This window comes from Macrobrachium nipponense, chromosome 7 (assembly GCF_015104395.2).
Source record: "Macrobrachium nipponense isolate FS-2020 chromosome 7, ASM1510439v2, whole genome shotgun sequence".
In the NCBI taxonomy this organism is placed as follows: Eukaryota; Metazoa; Arthropoda; class Malacostraca; order Decapoda; family Palaemonidae; genus Macrobrachium; species Macrobrachium nipponense.
In genome coordinates, this window is record NC_061109.1 from 96,240,189 (window position 1) to 96,268,039 (window position 27,851).

At 35.5% G+C, this 27,851-nt stretch overlaps 1 protein-coding gene across 1 annotated transcript in view; it reads right to left on the minus strand.

Moving 5' to 3' along the window:
- Positions 1–746: 746 nt before the first annotated feature.
- The window catches only part of LOC135217036 (uncharacterized), a 383,250-nt gene continuing 356,145 nt past the window's right edge, over positions 747–27,851 (minus strand). The window contains exons 5-7 of the mRNA XM_064252632.1: positions 14,454–14,587; positions 6,635–6,872; positions 747–5,432 (exon numbers count right to left, since the gene is read on the minus strand). Of these exons, the coding sequence (XP_064108702.1) occupies positions 5,350–5,432; positions 6,635–6,872; positions 14,454–14,587 (455 nt within the window). The 3' untranslated portion in view covers positions 747–5,349. The remainder of the gene's footprint in view (positions 5,433–6,634; positions 6,873–14,453; positions 14,588–27,851) is intronic.

Below are 27,851 nucleotides of genomic sequence, written 5' to 3' on the forward strand. Positions count from 1 at the left end.
ATTGTTAAGTGGTATATCAAATGCTCCGATTAAATAAGATTACAGATTCATTAAAGAGTGTATATGTGTATATATATGTACATATCCATTTTTATTTGTGCGTATGAATGTATGTATGACTGTTTGTATGTGCATATGTATATGTATACAGCATACACACACACACACACACACACATATATATATATATATATATATATATATATACATATGTATGTATGTATGAGTATGTATGATGGATGGATGGATGGATGTATGTATCAAGACGGGTGGCTCAATAAAGGCTCTGGTCTGTGGCTGTGAGCCACATACCTCTGACCCCAAGGGATGATAAAAAAAAAAAAACATTAATGGAGAGAATTCACATATATAAGCCCACAGCACAAGTATCATAACTATATCGTAGCTTTTTTGGTAAAGTGTCAAATATGTATTTTTAAAATTATTTGAGTTATTTGCATTGTTGGTGTGATTTTATCAGCGACTTCTGGTTTCAGCTAAGCACTAATTTCATCTCTCTCATCACATAGCATGTATGGTGAGAGAGACCTACTTGATACTTAGCTCAAACACGAAGTTAATGATGAAATCACCGGCGATGCAAATAACTCAAAAAAATGTGAAAATGCTTATTCGACACCGCCAAAGAGGGACGACATATATATATATATATATATATATATATATATATATATATATATATATATATATATATATACATATATATATGTTTGTATGTGCGCGCGCGTATATGTGTGTGTAAGTATGTTTACATGTTCATTGCTATCTTTGTATTGTGCACACGCATGTAAATATGTGAAAAATGAGAAAGATAAAGGACAACTGAAGATGCTCCATTTACACATTAAATCCTAGTGTTTAGGTATATATATGAGTTAAGAAAATAACAGAAAATGGAGATTCTTGGACGTTACCATCTACAAAACACCGGCTTACTTGTCAACACTTTTGTTTTTGCTTCTGCAATAACTAGTATTTCTATTAGAAGCTACGTCACTAATGCTTTGTTTCCTGTGTTTTGAATCTATATACATGGTTACCTAAGTGCAACAGAATTTCATGAAGTTATTTACGTTATGAAGGCGTTATTACTGTTTCAGACGAGAAGAGAACTTGACCTCTTCTTATGCAATGCAATGCAGCAGCAGCAGCAGAATTAGTAATAATCATAACAATAATCTGATAACAGTTTTTGTCAGTAATGTGACACCTTAACATCCCACACCATCGTATTTAAGAGACTCAGAGAAACAAGTAATGTCGATTAATTACAGTTGGCATCACTTTTATGAAGTTTTCACATGTGTATGTATATGCATGTCTATATATCAGCATGTATGCAAAGTATACATATGTCTCTGGGTTAGATGTAGGAAAAAGTAATGAATTAATTCTGTCTTTATTAGATTTGGACTGAGTGGAGAGTTTAAGACTACTCAAGCAACATTCATTCTTCTTATTTTACAAAAAAGTTGGCCTAAGTTCATTAAATGGCTCAGTTCAGGTGAGAATAAATCATCATCATTGTTAAAACATTCGCTAGAGATATGAGTCCTCTGTTGCGAGCAAAATTGACGTCGTTCCCTTTAAATCGAGTTGATTTACTAAATTTTGGAAGTTAACCGAACGGTATCCTCATAACTCCTCTTGTCTTTATCCCCAGAACACTTCCTGTATCTTTTCGGATTTAAATTCTTGTCTTAAGCAGCAAAAGCTTGTTTACAGGAAGCATTTGTTCCAGTCTGCAAACTTTCATGTCAACATTGATTTGTATCTCGAAAGCCATTCACTTGATAGTATTAAACATATGGTTCTACTACCTGTCGATCGTCAGAAGTAGATTTACATTCATTCTAACACTCAAATATCGGTAGCGCATTCATGATTTGTTCAACGATAAGTATTCATCAGTAGCCCTGTTCTTTTATTTGCAATCATTCTTTGTAGGCAGGCCTTTTACAAGCAATTGTATATTATGTTACCATTGGGGATTGCTCGCCAGCAACACACTAATTCCAGTGAGAAATTGCTTGCAAGAGGCAGTCTTGTGATCCAACCAAGAATCACTTGCTAGCATGAGACTGGTTACTTCTCACAATCAACCGTGTTTATCGGATTCATGCTTCAGTTAAAGAACTCCCACCAGAACCACATTCAACCGTAAAAACCTATTCAGCAGCAGATTTGATGATTCCATTGTCAACTACTCCCAGCTTCAGACTCAAACAATCGCCAGTTATTTCTAGTCAAGCTACAGACTTGCCCTCTAACTGGAAACCGCTCATCATTGGCAAACTTGCACTGCTACCAGTAATCTCTTGACAGAAGTAGGCTTGTGTTTCCAGTGCCACGCACTCCTTGGTATCAGATACAAGCTCGAACTACCAATCAATTATCGTCAACAGACTCGTACTCTTGGCAACAAATGTCCATTTCATTGGTAGCAAGTTCGTGCTCATGCACACCAACGCTCATCAGGAGCAGACACGCGCCCATTCGCCCATTTTCTGCAAGCCTGTCCTGGCATCAAACGCTACTCATCAGCAGTAGGCTCGTTTTTTGTTTTTCCAAATAACTTCTCGGTAGTAGATAAGTTCTCCAACCGAAAAAAACTTTGCATTAGAAAAAGATTATGCTCCCTCTAACACTCACTCATGAGGAGTTGGTTATGGTTATCAAGAACAAAAAGTCCAGTAGCAGACTGGTCCCCCAACAACAATATTTCCACAAGCATGACATGCTTCCATCAGCAATCTCTCACGGTCAGTTTCTTGCTTGACAACAGCAGACTCATTTCCCCAGCTATTTATAAGCTCTCAACCTTGACAACTCTTGGCATTCTATGGCCTGCAATTGTTCGCCCTTGGTAGATTCATACTTCCATCTGCGCTTTTTTAAAAATGCATATTTACCATTTAAGTGCAAGGAACGTAGCTTCATGTACTGGTGCAACTACTTTATATATAAATGCTACACTGCGATTTTCAATGGGTAAATATATTACAGGCGGAAAATGTACACCATAATGTTACACGCTTGCGGAGAGGAAGCTTCTGATATGTGCACTAGTAAGAAATAAAACTACGAGGCCACTGATTCCCACTAAACTATAGCGTCTGTTTATATCATTCCTCAGTACAGATTAACAGAAGCTCACTAACTTGCATCGGACAAGTACAAGGAACTGAGTTATCTTAAGCTTTCTCTTCTTCCCGGGAAAGATAACGGGAAACGAGGACTTTCGAAACGAAGGAAGTGGTAAGTTCAGAAGAACTTGAGCGACGCACGATGCGAAAGGATACATTTGAGAGAGAAAATTCCTCTTCCAAGGTTGGCTTGGAATGGTAAAACCTTATTTCCCTCCTGAACAGTTTCTACGGATAAGACACGGAACTGGAGTTTTCAGAATAAAATTTCGACCCGTGCCTTACACAAAACACATTTTCATTGCCTGGACTTTTGAACGTGCCTCGTGTGTCTGTCAGTTACGAATAGTATACTCACTCAGCAAAGTTTCATAAAAATTTCAAACTTTTCTTTCATGTAATCTTCCTTATCATCATCGATATCATTATCATCAATACATTTACTTTTTATGGACCATTTTCAATGGCAAACTGTCCATTCCAAGAAAATTTGGTGAAGCACTACTGCACTGTCCGAGAAAGTGTAATAAAGCTTTTTGCTTTGTTCATGCGCTGCTCAGCAATATACATTTTTATAGCAGACTCTGGCCAACCGGGAGCTTAAAAGGAAGATCTCTAACGTTCTCACTTTGCGTACACCGAATATATCATATAGAGTTCCATAACATTTATACACATGTGAGTCTAATGCAAACTAATACTGTTTAGGTACATACACTTGTAACAGTAACAAAATTACCTTTCAGATTAATTTGGAAGCCATCCTTACGTATCTAGACAAACCTTCCTCACGTATTTCGCCAGTTCACTGTTTATTCACATTTGGCGGATAATGATTTCCTGGCTTGACTGAAATAACTGTTTATGGTCTTCTACAAAGAACTTTTAGTAATAAATAAGGACATAAATTATTGAATATGTATGAAAATAACACGAAAATTACCAGTCGAAATATCTTGATAAAATTAAATAAACCACTTACCCTCTTTTGCAATCCATGTCTAGTATGTTCTACCTAGATCCAAACAAAGACTATGGTGTTCTGAGATGAACCCCCTGTGCACAAATAAAGACTTTCACAGGTAACTACAATATGTAAATAAAGTGAAACATGGACAGTGGACTTGTTTATGATTTCTTAACACCGAATTTATATCTCTGACAAGTGATATATCTATGATTAACAGGTAATTCTACCAATAAAATTCTTTCCTTTGGGATTCCTGTCTTTATAAAGAGCCACGGTGAGATACCCGTCAGTCTTAGTAATATTTCTCATAATTTTCCGCATATATTAGAAGCATTGTCTCACAAATACCACGAAAGAATATATTTCTATTAACAACCAACAGTCTCTCTTCATAAGAGCAAATTCTTCCTTCTCTCTCATCAGTTACCTTCCAGTAACTTACTCTTGACAAATATTTACAATGCAGATTTATTCCTATTAGAGGTTTGGAATATTAGCAAACAGCTTCGTGGACTAATTTTTAAAATCCTTGATAGATACTCGAAAGAAGTTCCAATCAACTTATACTTATCTATAATTTGTTTTGCGTCTTTCATCGCTGTAATTACGAAACAAGCCGTTTAATCTTAATATGGCCATCACTTGTTCATATGACCCAGTATAATCATTGCTTTCAAAACACCACCATTAACACGATACACGAATATTAAAACTTAACATGCACAGTACAACAGCGGAAAATTAAATCTGCACCCTTAATGAGAATGTGGCAGTGCCATACGTATGCGTAACTGCAGTAACTTTATAATTCGGAATGATACCGCATTTACACCATCAGTCTGGTATGAGTATATTCACATTTAATTCAATCCCCATTTTTTTCTACCGGAAATTTTGTCAGCTTATTCCAACGATGAGTCACAATAACATACACAAGGAAATCATGTCTCGCTGACTGTTATAGAAGTATTTTCATTCTTTTACTGACAGACTTATGAATGATCATTATTCGTTCACTGCCGGACGTGTGATATTAAGATTACTCATATACTAGATGTCTTCCTTAACTTTTCCCAAGTATTCCTTCCGGGCTCGTATATTTCTGAGGGGAGCGTTCAACTGACGCTTAACTTTCTAATAGTATATCCTCATCGCGACTCCCTTCGGATTCACAGCACCATCAATCAATGAAAGAATTAGCTCCTGAGACCATCAATGTCTTCTGAAGCCCACCAATATCGTCACGATCGTTAACAGCAGGGCGACGTTCTTGTCCAGTCTGTTAGATACATTCACTGCGAAAGAAAAATGCACAGATATAGTAGACAATGAATCAAACAATGAATGCAATGGTAAAGGAATGAGTGTACTTGCAAATTGGATTTATAATTAACTTTGGATTTAAGATCTAAACAAGGATACCTGTTTGCGGTGAACCAGAGGTACTACTGCTAAAATGAACAGCTAAGGATATTTTCCTCGAGATGAGCAAATCCGTGGAATGCCAAGCTCTAGGAATCAGCATGCTAATCATGAGACTAATATGACACCAGGCGAATTACTTAAAACCCTGCTCTAAACTCTTATAACAGTATTCTCGGGGAATATGAGATTACAGTTATTCTATATTCAACAATTCAGTTTCATACATTGCTGTGTTCTTGATTACTCAAGAATTCAGTGGCTGTTGTCGTCAATGAAGAATAAAAATGTTCACGGTTTTCGCACATCAGAGAGAGAGAGAGAGAGAGAGAGAGAGAGAGAGAGAGAGAGAGAGAGAGAGAGAGAGATGAGCGCCACCTAGTCATGCAACCAATCTACGGCTGGGGATAATTTCTGTTTAGGACATAAGGGTGACTTCTTTCATAATTTTTATTATGCAAACTTATGCTGACGGTTTCCACACGCGGGATATGAGAAAATTATGACTCCACACAAAAATGGCCCCTCACGATCATTTTAACAACATTGAGATGGTAGTTCATTAATGTATTTGGTTGTTTTCCAGGAAGTATTCAAGAACTGTCAATGGTAAGGTAAACCCCTCAATGCGTTGTGTAGGTTGAAATGAAATGTGTCAGTGGATGAAAAAAAAAATGGTTGTAGTGGTTGTTAGCCTTAAGAACATTTGGTAATCTGTACAATTAATTATCCTGGCCTCGATCTAGATTCATAAAGTGTATCATATTTTTTTGCCAATTCAGCTGTTTCTAGAACAGCATTCTGCATACCTCAAGGTTTTCATAACTATACCTTTTTAATAGTTTTTCCTTTTAATTTTTGTGTGTGTGTCAAATTTGGGAAATCCGAAGAACAATCTAATTGCCTTGAAAAAAGACCACTTATTGCCCTGGTAATAATTAAGGTATACCTAATTGCTGACCCGTCCTACAGCCAATATGATAATCACATAGCAATTGTTATAACTCATTATTTTAATGATTTCCAGGCAGGTGTCTGAGGTTAACTTCGGAACTAATAACCGCTTTATTCTTACCACTTATCAAGGAATTCCTCTGCTCCAAGACAATGGGCTGGAGTTTCCCGTCGTCCACCTGCAGGAAATCTTGGTCGCTGTGGGTGTAAAGGGCGGCTACCGTCGCGGTGCATTTCAGGAGGATGACGCCCCCGGAAAAGTGGCGGTCTCTGAGTTTGAGTCGAAGTCCCAAGACGGAGGTTTCCAGGCCGTCCTTGTCCAAGATTGGCGGGTAAGCATACGTATATTTGTGTGGAACCTGTGAACACAATTGCAATAAGCTGTCACCGTGTGTTCTTTTTATCGAAATAACAGTACTTACTGTTACCTTCATCTTGACCAAAAAGAATGCACGATGATAAGTTACTATTGCATTTGAAACTGGTTGATTGAGGTATTATTTTTTTTATGGTAATTGTTGTTATGGTAAGTTTTCTGGATTCATTGCCATGGTTTTCTGATGTTACTTGCTTCCAGTTCTTATACGCTACTATGTAGCGTCATAATGAAATAAATCCTTTTACAGTCATCATCACTTTCTAATGATAAAAATCAAGTTTGTTTATGATAATTTCAATGTGGAAACTAGAAGTTTCTTTATTTTCATACGGCCTTTATTCTTTTAGGAATATAAATTCAACTTTCCGTATCACATTTTCAAAAACCCTTTGTACAAAACTTGAGTGATTCCTCGGCCACGCTAATCTTATCACATCTTCTGAAACACTTTAGACAAAGTGTGACTGAGTTCTTTGTTAGAATGCTGGATTGCAGCGATAAAACCAACTCTTAATTTTGAGAGAGAAAATTCTGCATTAACTATCCTCAGCAAATTATATTATTTCATATTATATCATATCTTAGGATTATTCGAAGATCAAAATCCATAAAAACAAAATGCTGTTAACGTTCCAATAATTAATATTTCACTTGTCTTTATGCTCGAGTTGGTAGTTAGCTGATACTGACTACGAGAAAAATTGATAGAAGTTAAAGGAAATTGTTATTTTTTAAACTCTAGTTTCAGCATTCTTACAGAACGTTGATCAAATGCTTAAATGGCATATATTTTGTCGTTAGAAAATAAGTGATTGAAATAAACGCAAATGAAACTGTCTTGAGGCCTATGAATTCTTTGGCGACCTCAAAGCCCTTTAACAGAAGCAGTATTTGAACGTATCTCGGAAATAGTTTAAAACGCAATTATTGTTCCTTAAAATGTTGAAAATAAACATGAAACATAAGCAAATGCGTCGTAGCAATTAAAAACAACTGCAGGTCGATATAATCTTCCATCAGAGGCTCTGAATATTTTGGTGAAAAAACTTTCTTCGAATGTTATGCTCGAGCGAATAGACCTACACACACATAAATCCTTTCTCCAGAGGTTCAGAACAGCAATAAATGCAACAAATTAAAACCACCACCAACAAAACCAAATAAAAGATGAAGAGGAAGAGAGTCAAGTTAAAAAAGAAAAGCGAACAGAAGACCCAAAAAGTATTTATCGAGTTTGACTGTGCGGTGTACCCCAGATAAAACAGACAAGCGCACCCTCTGTACAAACAGTATTTATTCCCTGCTTTATTACATCAGGGCCACTTGAAACATAAATCACCATTCTGTGAAATGCGTAAATTGTGATAACCCCTCTTTCCTGCTAAGGGAAAACCCACAGGAGAGGAAAAGGGGCTTAAAAGGGTGAAAGAAAACAAAAATGAGTCAGTCAGTCAGAGAGAGAGAGAGAGAGAGAGAGAGAGAGAGAGAGAGAGTGCTTTAAGCTCCCAGAGAAATGGACCTCGCTCAGAGAAAATGAATAGCAGATTTATGTTCTTTATTCGTCCAAATATTGTAAAAGGGTTGTGAGATTACGACCTACTGGGAATTAAGGAACGATAAATACGCTCTGTTGTTTCTGAATCGTGTGTTGCCTATTATTATCATCATGAATGATTATCATACTTGTTAGCTTTTATCTATTTAATTACCTCTACTAATTTTGTTAACGTTGTTATAGTCAGTATTGCTGCAGTTGTCATTCAAATTGCCATTGGTATTATTTGTACTTCTAGTAATTTGCTAGATTTGTAGTTTATTTCATTGTGTCAGTAAGATAGGGGAACAGTTGTTTACAAACCCTTGAGCAAATATTTAGCATAAGATATTTGAAAGGGTAAATAATTTAAACTCTATATCGATGCTAATTTTTTAAATGAAAAAAACTGCAATAATTTCTAAAAAAAAAAAAAAAGATTTTCTAGCAATAGTTATAAGTTTTAAAATGAAATTTACGTATTTCCTATTTCGATTTAATACCTTTAAAATTATTTTTTTTTGTTTCGAAAATCGTGGCAACGTTAGAAATTAGATCTTTTTAAAGTATATTCTTTAGATGAAAGGAATTCTTAGAGAACGGAAATCAGTTAATCACAGACGTGTCAGGGGTGGCTAATGTATATTAAGCTCCCGTGATGAAGAGCCTACCATATATCTTCATAACAACAAATGAAAATGAATATGCCCCTGTTCAGACATGTGCGCGTCTGAGACCACGCACACAAATGCAAATGAGTATATGAAGAATACAATATTAATATTCTTTTGGTACTTATACTAGTTTACCATAGTTTTGCATTTACCACCCAAGCAGGATCAATTTTTTGAGATATAGTACTTGGGATAAGTTTTTCCGATTTAAAATCCGTCAACGTGTTATTAGACAGAGATTGACGGCTAAATAAACAGGTGGTCAAACCCACAGACAAACATGATACTTATGGCCTGTATGAAATTTCAATATATCAAAGAAAACCTGTCCTGGTAAGCCATCTTTATGATGAGTAAATAAAGAAGAAAGGGGAACCTATTTACCAAACTGTCCATTAATTTTCGAAGTCGTTGATTTAAGGTAAACGATCTCATTACGTTTCTGTAGACACTAACCTATTTCATTCTGCGTTTTCTGGCACTCATGTTATTTAACTAAGTAATGTTTGAAATTAAGTTCCATTTTCTCTGCATTTACTTTCTCCTTAATTGGTTGTTTGCGTGTTATTTTATTGGTAGGTAATGCTAATGATGCCTTTTTTTTTTTTTTTGCTCAGTCGCATTGTTTAAAAGATGTAGGTAAGATTTTCGGATAAATAACCACTGAATTTTAGTTACCTAAAATACCACACACACACACACAGATTATAATATATAATATATATAAATATAATATATATATAATATTATATATATATATTATATTGTATATATAATATATATATATAGATATATATATAATAGTGGTTTCTCATAATTTTGGATTGAGTCAAGAATAATAAGCACAAATTTATTTCAGCGGACACTTTTTCTTTGCAATTGTTTTGCTTACGCACTGATACTTCACTTCTGAACATGTGCGAATCAGATCTTCTCTCAGGCAGTTATCTTCCTTTTTCATTTGTACTTAGAAATTTATACGAATCAGTTGTCATAAATTCTCTACCCATCTGTATTAACAGTCACACGCACACACACAATCACATAAAAAAACACACAAACAAACATGTGCATACAATATGTATATATATATATATATCTATATATATATATATATATATATATATATATATATATATGAATATAATATATATACATATATATATATATATATATACACATATATATATATAAATATATATATATATATATATATATATATATATATATATATGTGATTGTGTGTGTGCGTGCGACTGTTAATACAGATGGGTGGAGAATTTATAAAAATTGATTCGCATATAATATACGTATATATATATATATATATATATATATATATATATATGCATATAAACACATATATACATATATACACACACATATATATATATATATGTATATGTATATATATATATATATATATATATATATATAAAATATATATATATCATGTGTGTGTTTTTGTGTGTTTGTGTATTTTTACTCAAAGAGAAAACATGTACTTATTTCATCGTGATTGTGGTAAAGCTAATTAATTACTCGACATCACCGATGAAAAAGATTTTTCTGGGAATCGTCTCTGGTGGTCTTCAATTTTCTCTTTTAATCATCTATATGAACTTCCCACATCGTAATAAACGAAAAATATTTTTTTTCCGACAAGTTTTTAATCATGTGATAATTATAATATAATCGTCTTAGGGTGGAAATAATATGCCGTTATATTTATAATATGGAAGTACAGCGGTATTCTCACAGCATTACAATGGAAGAAAGAGAGAGAGAGAGAGAGGAGAGAGAGAGAGAGAGAGAGAGAGAGAGGAAGAAAGAGAGAGAGAGAGATAGAGAGAGAGAGAGAGAGAGAGAGAGATTGTTAAGAATAAGTGAAGGCATTCCTTGGCTAATAGTATTGTGAATTTTAGTTATCCAGTGATTTATTTCTTGAATCACCTTTATCATCATGAAGGCTAAGTCAAACTCAAGGCTTGCTGGGAATTCTTCCACTTTGAGACAACTAAAATGGAACAATATAATAAAATTGTCTACAGTAATGTTGCAGCAATCCTCATATTTTTGTTTGATAAGAATTAAGAGGTAGTGTGAGTACTGTCATTGAAGATGACTTCAGGCTAGTTGAATATAGGAATTATTTTTCTTTTATATCATATGATATAAGACGCTTTCTGTCGCAGACGAAAAAGGAAACCCGGGTTCCATCGGTTCCTAAAAAAAGTGGAGCGAAAAAGTGGTTCATATCGTAGTTGGACACTTAGAGCTGAGAGTTTCTTTCCCTTGCTAATGACAATAATAATTAAATAAAAAGAAACCAACTAATAGAAGACCGATATCTTTCGTTGGGTTCAAATGAAACAAAATTGAAATAACTATTAACTGTGTCTTCAGGTATTATCCAGCATATTATTCAAGGCACTGAATGATTAGATAATGAAAGCATATAGTAATATGCCTAATTTTGTGAAGATAAAAGAATAAAAAATAAAACAGAATAGCCTGTCCATGATTCTATTTACAGAACTGAAATCTACGATCATGGCCCAACTGAGCTTTTACACTTAATTAGGAACAAGGAATTGAATGCTTTCCTCTTCAATGTTCAAAACAGGAACAACATAAGGACGGGTGAGACGAATTTGTGTCACGAAAAAGAACGGAAGAGGGGTGACATAAATTGCTAAAAGATAGAGAGATAAAAAATGATGCAGCTACAAAAGATAGGTTTAATTTTAGGGAGGGAGAACATGAAAGGTAGACCATAATCCTTGACTGAAATATTGAAAGACCAACACCCAGAGCTAAAAAAATAAATAAATAAAAAAAAAAGACCAGAGTTAAACGGAATAAAAAAAGTTAATTAGACAGGGATATAGTTAGAAAGGTTGCTGCAACATCGCCGTAAGACTAAATGTCATAAACTATCCATCATCAATTTTGTTTGAAACCTGTGGTTGAAAGCACACGAAATTCTCGTCTCACTTTTCGCAATATCAGAAAAGGAAAACAGAAGGAATTGAGGGAATAGATGAAACAAAGTAAACACACCCCGAAGACATATCTTTAAAGAAGAGAGGAAACAGATAAAAAAAAAGATACTATCTTGAAACCAACAAGACCAACAGATGCTTGTGGTCTCACACTCTGCTGCCGAACTTTGGGGTTTTCATTTATATTTGTTGGGTTACAACTCGAGTCTCTTTGTACAACTCCGTGATTGCCGGAGGAGATGCATTCTAGGCATGGCAAGAAGCAGCAACTCCTCTGCAGATTTCAGTGGAGACGAAGGACGCAGGGTGGAGAAGGAATCGGTAGAAACTGGAGGAGGTAGAAAGGAAGACTAATAAAAATGAAAAGAGGATATATGTTGATATCCCGTCCCGGATTCGAGCGAGGAAGAGTGGGTAGTTACTAGAGAAATGGGAAGACAGAAAATTACGAAGGAAATAGTCAAAATATTATTCGGATTTATGCTAGGAGAGCAATTTCGATGGAGGATGAATTTTAGAAAGCTGAGAAAGGAGGAAACAGAGCAGAGTGATGTAAGACAGTGAGAGATTAAAAATTCCTTTGTAAACATGAGAGTAGGACCGGAAGAATGGATGGAAGTAGAACTGATAAAACTGAAAAAGGAGAAAACATACATCATCAAAGTTAAGGAAAAAAGAAAGGATAATTTGAAAGAAGGAAAACGTAAGCGAAGAGGAGTAGAAACATAGCCACAAGGAAAATGCGTAGATCTACTGTAATTTGTAAAAAAAGGAAAAATCTATTCTTTTACATTACTTATGAAGCAGAAATTGAACAAAGAAGCCTGTAACAGTATTGACTTAAGGTACGCTTCTCTTTCTATGTTAATGTGACTTAAGCTTTATACACATTTTCATTACGTTCATTATACGAACATGAACACCTCCCGCTTGCTTATCTATTAATTCCGCTCTCTTGAAGCACTTGAAACCCTCCGTACGTCATAACATCAACTGCTTGTTATGGAAATAGCATGACTATCACGACCCCGGTCTTTAGTAATCGGTTTTACACAACGTTAACCTTTACTTGGCCACACATTTTATTGGTCGTTCCACAAACTTTACCAATTCTCCCTCACCTTTTAATCGTTTCCTGTGCACAGTAACCTGTATCAGTCTTTTAATTCATTCCTTGTTGATTAATTTTGTGAACATTTCAATTTGATCGTACCTTACTCCCATAGCTGATGACACAAATTAAATTAACATATTCTCTTCTCTCTTTCTAACTTTCATCACCCAAAATCATTCATCTTTTCCCGATTCATAGCTAATTTCTTCATATAAAAACACGGGGTATCCAACTTGATATTCGTATCGAGTCCAGAGAACAAAAAAAGTGGGAAGAGAGAAATGTTTGAGATAACCCTTGAAAACTGATCGATTCATATATAAAAAAGGGCGGGCAATTAGAAATGAGAGAGACAAAAATTAAAAGGAATCGAGATGAAATCTTAGGAAGTGACCTTAAAGCGGAGCAAATGGTCCCCGAACAGTCACTGAACGAAGTAAACCGGGTTATGATGCCAGGCCGGTGTTATGAAAGTTAAAAAAATGGAAAAAGAAGAAGAGGAAGAAGAAGAAGAAACCTGATTTCATTCTCTAACTGAAATGAGGCATTGGCCAAACATCAGTTATAGATAAAGCATACTTAAACAAAAATAATGGTTGTAAAAACAAAACAAAGAAGCCACTTTGTGCTGAGAGGATAAAGATCCACGAGACAGGTAAACGAAGGGTCAATGACGACATTTATTACCTGCGATACAGTTCTATCACGAGTAGAAACACAGAAAATGGCTTCCCAGAAATCCAAGTAACCTACAAAACAGGGATGGACATGATCATGGAAAATGATCAAGTTGTGTTCTATCTCTTTACATAAATATAGATGGTCGTTCTTTACCTCAACCTCTGGTCACGATAACAATTGGTATTAGGCCGGATTTCCTCGTGTCTTGTAAGACACTTCACAAGTAGTATCCTTGCTCCCAACATTAATAGCGTTTATTATTTCATATAAGCGATGCTAAAAAAATGGCCACTTCTACCTCTATAAAATTTTTGTTAACTTTCACAGAAATAGCATCAGCTTTGATAATTTCTTCTTCCTCTAGCGCATGATGCAAAGAAATCCATTCCTGCGTTACCTAAATTCTCTTTGATCGTCACAAGTTCTCTAAAGAGAGAAAGAAAGAAAAAAGAAAAATCATTGCATCTTCCTGAAGACCATCACATGGTTCCTGCCTTACGTTAACTCCATAAACAATCATTCCAAGAACATGAAACTTTGAAACTTATCTCACCTCATCACCGTTGATGTGCCAAGTGATGGTTGCTGCAGGGTGAGAGCTCCCGGCGGTGCAGTTGGCATGCAAGGTGTCTCCGCTCACGTACTTCTCCCTGACGCCGCTGATCTGGGGAGCTCTCGTCGGCAGCTCTGTTTTCGAAAGAAGGAAACATTTGCTTAAACAAATATCTTGAGGTGAATCCAGGATATAGTTGTCAGTTTGGGGAAGGGAAAATATTCGTCAAAAGGACATTTCAGAGTGACTTTGGGATAACGATGGTAGTGCGCGGCGCGTTCCAAAATGACGAAAGATGAAAGTAATCACAATATGAGGGTAAAACCACAGACAATAAAGACAGCAACGATAAAGATAATAGTATCAAAGATATCGACATGTTATCCTCATAGGTACTTAGATTAACAGTCAGATAAACCGAATATACATTAAAGTCATTTGTTAGTTTAGATAAGCCCAAAAACATAAAGCTAATATTAGGTACGGCTCGCTGAATTTGAATCCAAAGACAATGATTGTGTAAACACAGTCACGCGAACAAGAGTCAACAACAAAACTAGTAATGAGAAGTAATCATAAACTGTACATCAACTCAAAGGTATAAAAACATTACGCTGTTTTGTTATGTCTGGTAAAACAAAGGCGAAAAATGACAGCACCTTATAACCGAAAGTAATGAAAGTAATAAGAACAACGAAAAGAAAAATAATACAAACAAAAAAGAAGCGCAAACAAGAAGTAAAATTATGGAAAGTCCGGTCCATAACTGTATATCAAGCCCCATGGCCTTGTTTCTATTATTCCGGAGCAGATATATGAGTATTTATGCCAATTTGCCTACGTGTAGCCAGCGCCTGGGGGAGCTTCAGAGGGCCAGCCACGGTCGGTTAGGGGAACACGGGGTGTCAGAGGGGGAGGGAATAATGATTATAGGAATAACAAGTCTGGTAAAGTTATGAGAGAGAGAGAGAGAGAGAGAGAGAGAGAGAGAGAGAGAGAGAGAGAGAGAGAGAGAGAGAATCATTCGACTGTCATATCTAACCAACTGTTGTTATAAACACAAATAAAAGCATAGGTTAAAAAGTGATTGTTGCATTTTATGCTTTCATAGTTCAACGTTGGTAATGCGTACTTAATCTTTCTACGCAAGAATATGCCAAGTAAGTTTCCATTAGTATTTAAGAGAAAATTATTGAAATCTATAATTTTCTTACAACATATTATCCACTTCATTAGTACAAAACATAGTACGTTTGCATGTGCGTTCGCCCGTGTCCCAATATTGCTTCAGTTTCTGGAAGAACTTATTTAATTTTAAATCCCGTATTTCCTTTACGTTATTAAATTCATTTAAAGGTTCCCTCGTATCCATTATCATTCGCACGTTTCTTTCCTTAATTCCCGAGAACATTGATCTTCACCTCTCCCACGTTTCCAGCGGCATTCCACCAAAAACGCAACTCCAACATGACCGGCGTCATTAGCACTTATTTTCGCAAAGATTCGCTGAAGACGAGAATAATGAAATAAAATGGAAAGAGAAAAACCTAAGACGATTAGCTGCGGTGATTTACGCTGTAAATGTGTTGACCATTAAGAAAGAAGAGAAGAAGAAAACAGAGGACGAGGGAGAAATTTCCAAGGAAAGAGGATTAGTAGGGAAAAGAAGTGGCAAAACAAGGAAATGAGGTAATGTCAATGCGCATACCTCGTTAGGTAGATATGTTTCATACAAACACGCACATGTATATATATATATATATATATATATATATATATATATATATATATATATATACACACAAATATATAAATATATTATAAACAGATATATAAATGAATGACAAGCATTAGTTTTAATGTCTAAATAATCTGGATATTATTTGTGTAACTTATTTCGAACCTTTGTAAAGGTCGTAGGACATCCGCAAAAAGAGTGTAAGCAGGACGAACGGGATTTTTAATAAGAGACAATAAAAAATAAAAAGACATCTTGACGTTTACAATACGAAAGCTGGGTACAAGAGGGAAATCTTATGGTGAAGGAGAAAGAATAATAATAATAATAATAATAATAATAATAATAATAATAATAATAATAATAATAATAAGAAGAAGAAGAAGAAGAAGAAGAAGAAAGAAAAGAATGACCTGGGACAGACCATATCCCCCTTTTCGAGGATACATACAACAACCCTGATCTTTTTTACTTTAATCAGAAAAGCAGTTGGCTCTCATATTGACTATCGCACTGCTCGTTCCAAAAAAGTAAACAAGTTGAAAATTTTTCTAACTCAGTAGTTTTATGATGAATTATGTACAATTAATTCGAATATAACCAGTGGCAGATATTAAAACGCAAAGTATCTTTTGAATGCTTACACCCGGGAAATGATTACTTTGTCGAGGTCATTCTTTTGTGACTTATGAAAAAAACACACTTGAACGAGCTTTGATCACTCACGTTTATCGCTTTCTCTTTCTTTCTTTCCTTATATATATATTATATATATATATATTATATATATGATATATATATATATATATTAGATAAATGCCACGAAGGAAAAATAAACGAAGGAGTCTGCGAGATCTTTCGGCTGAAAAGCCCTTTACTGAAGCAGCTGCTTCAGTAAAGGGCTTTTCAGCCGAAAAGGATCTCGCAGACTCCTTCGTTTATTTTTCCTTCGTGGCATTTATCTTTATGTATGGATTATCACGTTCCTAACTTTCGGTTGATTCTGTTTCTATAGAAATATATATATTATATATATTAGTAGTTACTTATACTATATATATATATATATTAATATTAATATATTATATATATATATTCAAGGCTTGCTTGCTGTAAATTGAATCTTACGGGGGTGAAGGTAATCCGTTAGTGATATTGTGTGATAATATGAAAGAAAAGAAAAACTTTGTAATATTTTGAACACTAAAGCAGTCCAGAACCAGACATCTAGAAAAAAGAAGTGAAGCACGTTGAAAAACAATTAAGCGGAGAGGTCCCATTAACCATATTTACCTGAATTTCTTATCCTTTCAACCTTAGCGAGACAAACTGTTATCTTTCCCGAACAGACATCTTTCCTTACCACAGTCCTCGTTGTCCTAAGTACTGAACAATGCAAGGTTAGGCTAAATCAGGAGGTCATTTGTCGCCTATGTAGAGAGGATACCATGAGAATTAATGGAAAAGTTTTAGAATTAACTGCTTGCACTTATTCTAAAGGATACCTTGTCGACGGCCTGCTGGTTCTCCGTTGTTTTTCTTCGTCACCTATCGCCGCATCAGCTGCAGTTTACTGCAACCGACTAATTCAGTTTAGGCTTAGGTCTACAAAGGTATGTAAGATATTTTATGGGAGCGCGTTCATAAAGAGAGAGAGAGAGAGAGAGAGAGAGAGAGAGAGAGAGAGAGAGAACGATTTCTGAGATAAGGAAAAAAAACTTTTCGATTAACGTGAGTAAAGTCCGTAAGATATTTACATTTCTTTTGTGAATGATGATGATTGTAAATAAACTTAAGAACCAAGCATTTTCAAGCTTCAAAGCCTATTTGAAATTAATGTTTTTGGAGTAAAAACATAATAATAATCTGATTAAATACATGATTTTTGAGACGATTACCCACAAATTACCCTCAACAATTAATAAGAATAAACTCATATGGTAGTTTGAGAAAAAGTAAATACTATGTGATATCTTGGTCCAAAATGTTTCAAGTCGATCCCAGACAGACAAGAGGAAGAATCTGTACCCCTGCCCCACACCCCCCAAAAAAGATATGAAACCTGTGAAAACTTGACATATTGTTTGTAAACCGTTTTCACACTGACCGAAGAGGAATCGGAGATCGCTCCTCTTCTATCTTGTTACCAAGTCAAGCATAAACGAAAAGAAGATCAGAAAGAAGAAGGGGAAAAATGAGGTGAGAGGATAGATAAAAGTTGTGGCTCGCTCTGCAGCTGGAACCTAAACCCTTTTGCATATATATATGTATATATGTCTACCTTTTTCGATATTGGAGGGCGGGGATTGGGGCTGGTATTTCTGGGGTAATACGGACAGAAAAAAGGGAGGGAGGCAGATCCTGTGGTAAGGATCCTCTCTTCACCTCCCCTTCTCACCCGCAGGCAGGGAGGGAGGGAGGGGGTTGGATGAGAGAAAATCTGCTTTTTATGGGAGACTGAAGCAATTCGTGCCTCGTTAACCGGAAGAAATCGTTTCTTCTCCACTCACAACAATTTTATTGAGGCTTCCTCTCCCTTGCCCTTCCCCGACTCTCACACCCCTTTACATTTTCTCTTTTTCTTCTCACTTAACTGATGTTGCCCTGGCCAGACATATACCTCTCTCTCTCTCTCTCTCTCTCTCTCCCTCCATCAACATTATATGTTTCATTTTAATTATGGCTAACTTAATTGATGAGATTACTACCTGTAATGCTAAGTGGGACAACAGTATCATTTTAGGGGTCGAATTTAGATGATTATACAGCATCTTTTCCACGCCATCTGGACTCCACTTGGAACAAAACATTTCTTTCAACATGTTACTCACAAAACATTTCCAGAACACTCTGATCCAGCCGCCCAGATTAAGCTAAGTTATTCATTAGATCGTAATGTTATACACATATTTCGTTCCTTCAGTCTACGTATATGTATATATATATATATATATATAGTATATACATATATATATATATATATATATATATATATATATATATATATATATATATATATACATACTATAACACGAAACCGCTCAGTACCACTTCTTTTTTTTCTTGGCCTTGGCTAAATAAATTGTCATGCGCTATTTACTGACATGCAAGCATATATATATATATATATATATATATATATATTATATATATATATATATATATATATATATATGTGTGTGTGTGTGTGTGTGTGTGTGTGTGTAAAAGTACACAGCAGGGTCCACAAAACACATAAAAAGGCCATCATTTATCATCATGATACGTTTCGCACATGTTCTCTGTGCATCTTCAGTCTGTAAATATAACATAAAAATCGTTAAAATATACATAAACTATTTTAAAAATAAAGTTAAGAGAAAAAAATATTATTTATAAAAATTAATATAACTTAAAAGATTACAGTAACAAAGACCCCGCTGTCTGCCTTTACATATTTTCTCCTGGAATCTCTCTCTCTCTCTTCTCTCTCTCTCTCTCTCTCTCTCTCTCTCTCTCTCTCTCTCTCTCTCTCTCTATATATATATATATATATATATATATATATATATATATATATATATATATATACACTACACACACACACACACACACACACACATATATATATATATATATATATATATATATATATATATATATATATATATATATGAATAACTTGACCACGAAGTATATAAAACGTGAGGCTATGGATAAATAAAGGTGATGCCACGGAGGAAATTGCCTAAGTAAAGGGTCGTGTTAGACCGAAAGTTCTTGGCTTTTTCGTCTTCCCCTTTTCCTCTGTGGCATCACCTTTATTTGTGTATATATATGTATATATATAATATTATGTGTGTAAGTGTTCAATATAGAGAACCACAGAATAGACATTCTGCTCTTCCTCTTCAATTTGATTCCATTCCAGCCACGATGTTCTTTTCCTCCACCTAAATGTTCATTCTGGATCTACCAAGGATACTTTGTCCCATGTTGTCGTCGCTGTGTTTGTCCCCGAGCGTGAATTTAATAATTACTGTTATTTATGTTATTCTATAAGATGACTTTTTAGAATGCTACAACCAGGCTCTCATTTTAAACGACGATGCAGTTATGATCTGTCTTGTCGTAAGACATCCCAACCTATGGGTGATGAACCAAATCTATGGTAGACTATAGAAGAAATATAGACACTTTGGTTTTGCATGTGGAAAGCAGATGCTGATTTTTCCTTTACTGCGTCGTATTTGCTTTTACAAGACTTCTTTAAACCCGAAGACCCTCAGAGTATTTTGTTCAGCTAAAGAAATTTGGGTCACATTGGATCAGAAATCGCACGTTAAAACCTACATATTGAGGTTTGCAGAGCACGTTTGAGAAATATAAAATGGCAACGTGTTTCGCAGATTTCTATATGTACTCGTTATCTGATGTGAACTCAGTGCCGCCCAGATATCTACGTCACTGAACTTGTCTTTTCCTCAGTTGAAGTAATGGGTCTAAAGAATAAGTATCTAGATTGGCACACATTCAAAACAATCAGGCATGGTATTTCACAAAAAAGAAATTAAATAAATGAATAAGAAAAAGGGGCAACATGAGGTACATTGCATGAAGTAACGTTCGATAACTTGGAAATGCCTAACCTTCGAAAAAAAAGGCAGGTATAAATAATTGTGTTCAGTGCAAACTTATTATCCTCCCAAAAATCCTCTTTTCCGGTGAGCTTTTCTCCGGCTTGCCTTCATATTTCTTCTGCTTTAAAGTCTCGACAATCGATACCGAACCACCGAAACACCATTTGGAACAGCGGAATACAGTTTTCTGTGCCTAAGAGTACCCAAAAGCCCCAACCAGCAATTATATAGCATAAAAGATAACCCCGGGGCAGGTTTCATTTCATTCGCCTTAAGTTGAAAGCAGCATTTTCTAATTGAGATATTTGGTCGGTTCCTTGGAAAAACTTACAGGGTACGACTTCAGTGTAATAAGAAAATAGTTTATTTCGATTCCAAGCCCAGAGGCGTAGTAAAGGAAGCTTAATATCATTGTACAAGATCTGTTCAACAGAGAGAAAGAGAGGCTGAGTTAGGGTAATTTTGGGATGAAGTTTTGTAAAAGATACCTGAAACGGTTGATGATAATACAAAGAGTGAAAAATAATTGAATAGTAGAGCGGTCTCAGGAAGCAACAAGTAACAAATGCTTGTAATAAGAATAAAACTGGAAGGAAGAGAAGAAAAAGAAATTAATAATAATAATATCAACAAAGAGCAAAATCTGAAAAGAACTTCGGATAGACAAGCAAAGAATCATTGCGTTATAAACGAAAGCAGTAAATTAGATAAATGCGGTTGAAAAATCGATAAAAATAATATGGTTCCTGAGTTGTCTCCTATCAAGAAACTTCATTGCAAGGTTTTGAAAATTAGGATCACAAGCTCGCGTATGGTGACTGTGAGTCAGCTGAGGTAACCTAGCTGTCCCAAATAGCACCACAGACACTTCCATCAACTATGCAAATTATAACTAAAATTATATGATGTTAGGATCCCTTAACTATTCATTATTCACAGAACGAGAGAGAGAGAGAGAGAGAGAGAGAGAGAGAGAGAGAGATGAATAATAATGGGGCTGAAGAGACTTATTCTGTATCAATTCATGCTTGCATGCATACATACATACATACAGACTGACATATATATATATATATATATATATATATATATATATATATATATATATATATATATATATATATGCAACAAGGAGTTATTTAGACAATATATTTAAGACACCGTTGTGAATGCGATTTGTATCTTTTCTTCCTGAGTGAGAGGATGTGATTTAGGGATCATCAATTTAGCTTCTCCTTGGAAACAGTGGCCTGAAGTGACAAGCCTAGGAAGTGCTAGCGCATCCTTCCTTGGGTGGCGTGATGTCGAAGTTGCTGTCTAAGCAGATCAGACCGCGTCCTGTTTCTATGCACGGGCGGTTGCAGATATGCCTTGTGAATCTGGGGTGAGGCTGTTTCTAAGGCATGAACAATGTGTGTGAGTTCGTGCGTGCGTGTGAGCTTCTTCCCTACATAATGAGAAAGTAAGGTAACCAAGATGATGTGATATGCCCGTAGGTTTTTTTTAGAACGATTTTTGTTATTTCTTTTGGGATAAAGAGAAAATGAATATGGTGCAAGTTTCCTTTACGCTTTGGAGAATGTCTTTACGCAATGGTAGAGGACATGTTTAGAACTTGGGATACGGAGATTATTTTAGAATGGGGATGTGTTTGGTGATGCTATTGGTGATGTGTTTGGTGATGCTAATGGTGATGTGTTTGGTGATGCCAATGGTGATGATACCGGGGAGTGGTAATGTTTAAAGCTCAGGCAGATATTTACGGGGATTCTATTGGAGTTCAAGGTGGTAATAATTTTGGTGAATGTACCAAAGGTTTATGGGTGTTGATATTGGTAATATTGGTGATACTGGCGAGTACTAATATTGGTGTTATTTCTGATACTAGCAATGGGGTTGGTGTAATGATAACTAAGGGTGGTGATGTTTATGGGTTGTGAAATGGGAGGTACTAACCACAAATATACAGGTGTTTTATCGGAGGATATTGTGTTAATGCCCTGTTCAAAGACTATGGTAAAAGTCAAATTGAGGGAAGTGAGGAAACTTACCGGTCTTCTTTTAGCCCAGGTGTTTTTTTGTTGTTGTTTTTCTGTGATAGCCCTAGAGTTTTCCTTTTTTTTATGGGTTCAGTAGACAATTGATTGAAGTCTACGTGTGTCACAGATGTTACAGATGTCACGGGAACAGTTAACAGTGCCATTGGCTTATCTTTTCCCCTTTTGGACGTTAGCCATCGCTGACGTAAGTTTTTTTTTATCATGAGTGAATCTGAATTTATTTTTCTCTCAGAACAGTTTGTGTAGATTTTTAATATCTCAGTCTGTGACTTGGAATCATTGTTCAGGAATGCATTCATAATTTCAGCCGTTTGATGCTGCAAAGAGATTTGGGAGAGAATTTTTGCATTTTTTAATGTGTACATTATGGCACTACATTTTTTTTCTGGATATTTGTGTTCCAGAAATTGTTGGCCTCTTGCACAATACCCTTGTTGTGTCTGTAGCAACTTTGCCAGAGTTAGGAAACTTGATTAAGTTTCTGGTAGCCTGTGCCGAAGTGAATATGGGGAACCCTTCGTTTAGACACTTCGGATTTGTGGTTTTGTTGTAATGGGTAATGGCACACTGATGATTTTTTCTAGAATTCCTCGGCAATTTTGTGCTGAGTTTTCGCCTTTTTTAGCAGTTATGCTAAACAGAGAGTTTACAGTTTTTGACAGTAACATTGAGCTCCTTTGAGAGGCTTTTCGATGTTATTTTACTGGCGCAGTATTTTTGCAGTCATTTTGGTGAAAATAGAAGCCTTTGTGAGAGGAAATATGTGGCAATATTTTCAGGTGCATCAGCTAGATATTTTGAGTGCATTTTTTTTCGGGGACAGAGTTTCATTTTTGATTACCATGCTTGGAGTATAATGATATTTTTTGGATACTTGGTTTTTATTCCACATGTGGTTATTGGTGAAATGGAGGGGAATATTTTTATTGCCTGAGTGGTATTATTATTAATATGGTGATATGTGGGTGACATTAATCTTTGGTGGTGGATTTTTTTGGTGGTGATCTGTGGTTTTACGAGCCAAAAAGGGGGGTATTGTGGTTCCTTTTGGTGTTGTGGCTATTGGGGGTGGGTAGCATTGTGGTTTTATGGAGGTGTTGTATTTTTATATTCACTAGTGGTTATATTGGCGTTATATAATTATTGAATTGTGGTTTTCTGTGGTTTGTCCTGTCTAGGTGGTAACTTGGTTTTATATACTTGGGGTAATGTCATGGGGGAGTATATCTTTAAGGACAATTTTTTTGGGCAACTGGTGATATCCTGGAGATAAGTTTGTGAAATGTGGTTATATAGTGTTAGTATAGAATATTTGGAGAATAATGGTTTCTGGTGTTGCAAATCTGACTAGAGAAATCTATAGTGCGGTTCGAAGCACCTGAGGTGTTCACAGGTGGATTTTTGCTGATAATGCTGTGATGAGTCCGGTTGCTGATATTTTCCTTTGGAGTTGATTACTCGGAGATTTGCACTATTTTTGGAGATGTTGATTTTGGCATTCCACGGAGATGTATCATGTAAGGGGGTTGTTTCTGATCGTTTCTGATCGATGAGATACGTTGCGATAGCAAATTCCGTACATACTGCATTTTTTGGGGAAAGCGTTGGATTATATATATGTTTTTTCCTCTCTTGTGTACGTCTTGTAATGGAGAAAGTTCACTTATTATTGTCGTTATTACCTTTTTTTTTTATTTTCCTATAAGAGATGTCGTAATTGGGGTTAAGCTTTAAATAGCATTTCTTTTTAGACAGGAGATATAATTTATCGGGGTATGTGAGTTAGATAAAATGGGTGTTTGGCATTATATTTCATGGAGGTTAATTATATAAACAGTAAAAGGTTTTTGCTGTTAGACATTAAGAGTTCTTACTGATTTTGTGGGTTACTGAAATATCAGAGCTTGAGAGAACATTTTTGGTGATAATTTGGGGCTGGCTTGGTAACGTTTTTTTTTTTCTTTTTTTCGGGCTCATTTTCTTTTTTTTATACTTGTGAGTAATGGCGAGTTTAAAATGTGAAGACAGTAGTCCGTAGAGTTTTTGTGATTTCTCATTTTGCTATTTTGGGGTGGTTTGTGCTAATTTACTATGTATGGGGTTGGCGAGTCTTTTTTTTTTTTTTTTTTTATTATTGGAGAATTTAATATTATCTTTACGGGGTTATGGTTGATCATTTATATATATCATTAATAGTGATTTATGATTTAGCGATCTTATGAAGTTACTTCACAAGTTTTAGTTAGAAATTAGTTTAGTGGTTATATTAGTGTTGTTAATTGGAAAATGTTCAGTTAGTGTTTCTTAGAATTTTGAGGTCATTGTTTGACAGATATATGTCTAGGGTTAATTCTTTAATTGAACAATGACATGACTAACATACTGAAACACCATGAACACCGTTCCCCTTCGCCAGCAAGACGTCCTTCAACTTCTACAGAGATGTATGTTGCCGACATGCGAGAGATTCTACGAGTCTACGAGGTTGTACGGCGCTTTTGGACTACGGAAGTCGTCAGTTGTCTTCCACTGGGAGACGTTTTGCCTTTCTACAGCGTGTTTCACGAGTCTGTGCAGCTGCAGACCATACAGACACAGGAGCGTCAAAAATTCAAGATGAGAAAATGTCTCCACAGTCAACTATTATTATAGCCCGGATACAGGCTGTTCAAATTTATTTTATATGATAGACATTGTACTGCCAAAGACGTGCAGTTATTTTTATATTCTTTTGTGTTTTTTTAAGCTGGCCATTGTGTTTTTTTTTACACATATAAGCTATTTTGTATGACTTATGGCAGGCAGTGCTAGCTTTTTTTTGGTGGCCGAACATCTGCAACAAAGAATGATTAAGACAATATATTTAAGACACCGTTGTGGATGCGATTTGTATCGTTTCTTTCTGAGTGAGAGGATGTGATGTAGGGATCATCAATTTAGCTTCTTGGAAACAGTGGCCCGAAGTGGCAAGCCTTTGAAGTGCTAGCGCATCCTTCCTTGGGTGTCGCGATGTCGAAGTTGCTGTCTCAGCAGATCAGACCATGTCCTGTTTCTATACAGATACTCCTTATGAATCTGGTTTGAGGCTGTTTCTTAGGCGTGAACAATGTGTGTGAGTTCGTGTGTGCGTGTGAGCTTCTTCCCTACATAATTAGAAAGTAAGGTAACCAAGATGGGAGATCGCTACAGAATCGGGGAAGGGCCAAGATGGCTCCTTCAACTGCATTTTTAGGGAAGTGTGTGAAATCTGTGTTGAAAGGGTAAGCATACTTATTCTTTGGCCAAAAGTGTGGCTTGACTGTAATTTGAATAATGTTTCAAAGATGATCTATTTTATTTGACGTTTTTATTTTGCTTTTTAATCTTTTGCTTATCGATATGTTCTCCTGTTTTTTTTATAGGCGGTTCTGAGACAAAGGGGACCGATATGGGGTCTTATTTGGAAATGGGAACTTAACTAATGTTTCATAGTGTTACTAAACTATGACTATGCCTAGTTTTATGACTAAACTAATGTTAGTTATTTGGTCAATTCCCCAGGATTATCTGAGTTATTTGGATTTTGAGTTCAACCTTTCATTTAATCATTTTGTTAAGAACCTGAGTTATTTAGTTTATGCTTTGCTCTTAAATAAATGTATTTTTGTAGTTCACGAGTGTGATTTAATTGCCTTAGGTAATGTAGAAAGAGAGAGAGAGAAAATGGATGTTAGCCAGTGCTTAGCTGCACGCCATTGTTACCAACCCCTTTTAAGATTACCGAGGTTGGAACCTCGGTAAGATATATATTATATATATATATATATATATATATATATATATATATATATATATATATATATATATATATATATATATCTATATATATATATATATATATACATATATATATAACAGAGAGAGAGAGAGAGAGAGAGAGAGAGAGAGAGAGAGAGAGAGAGAGAATGTAATCATAGCACTTAAAACGAGAAAAATTACATTCTTGGCATTGATGGTCGTCAGAATGAACCCTTATGCTAACGAGCTTCATTCTAATTAGTAGCGGAGTAATCAGCACTATGTTGATTATCACCAGGTGCCAGTTTTTCCTTTTATTATAGTCTAATTAATCCAGAAACTAATTAAGAGAACACGATTAAACCTGTTTGTCCATAGAGTCTATTGATTGCCATATGAAAAAAAAAAGACGCTGATCTTTCTAATGCATTACGTAGTCGCTATACATCCAAGAAAGTTATTCAGGAGGAAGATGCATATTTGAAATCTCAAGAGGTTTCCCCAAGTTAAGAATTGTCTTTAGATTTAAAAATGAAATGACCGAAAGGATTATGAATGTGTCACGGCCAGGAGAAGTCAGCAGTAGGTCTCTTTTGTGATCTTATGCCACTAAATTGATTTATTTATTTGTTTTGTTTTTATTTTTGGTTACTACAAACGAAGGGAAAATCAGCTTCACTGACTTACTAAGAAAAGATATTTTGTTTTGCTCCTTTAAGACATTTAACAGATGAATTGATCTGAACACTGGAGGATTATGCGCCATCTTGTCCTTATATTTAAATATCCGTTAAAAATCGACTTCAGTTTATCATATATATCGAATTTTTTTTACTAATAAATAATTCGTCACGTACTTTCATTATTATTAGCATAATGTAATACCTCACGCACCTCATTCCTTTATCTATCATTCTGTGCTTGTAGTGATGCATAAACTTCCCAAGTTACGCTCTCTCTCTCTCTCTCTCTCTCTCTCTCTCTCTCTCTCTCTCTCTCTCTCTCTCTCTCTCTCTCAGTGCACTGAAAGGATCCCAGTAAGGTATGTTTAAATATACGTAAAAAACTGTGGCAAATCTCACAAACCTCGGTTCTAGAAGCATATAAAATGTAACAATAAGTGGCTCAGGGACCCCCGACAGATGGCGCCGTTACTTGACCACAACTGTCAGACCATGTATAATATTATAGCCTCATTGAAGCC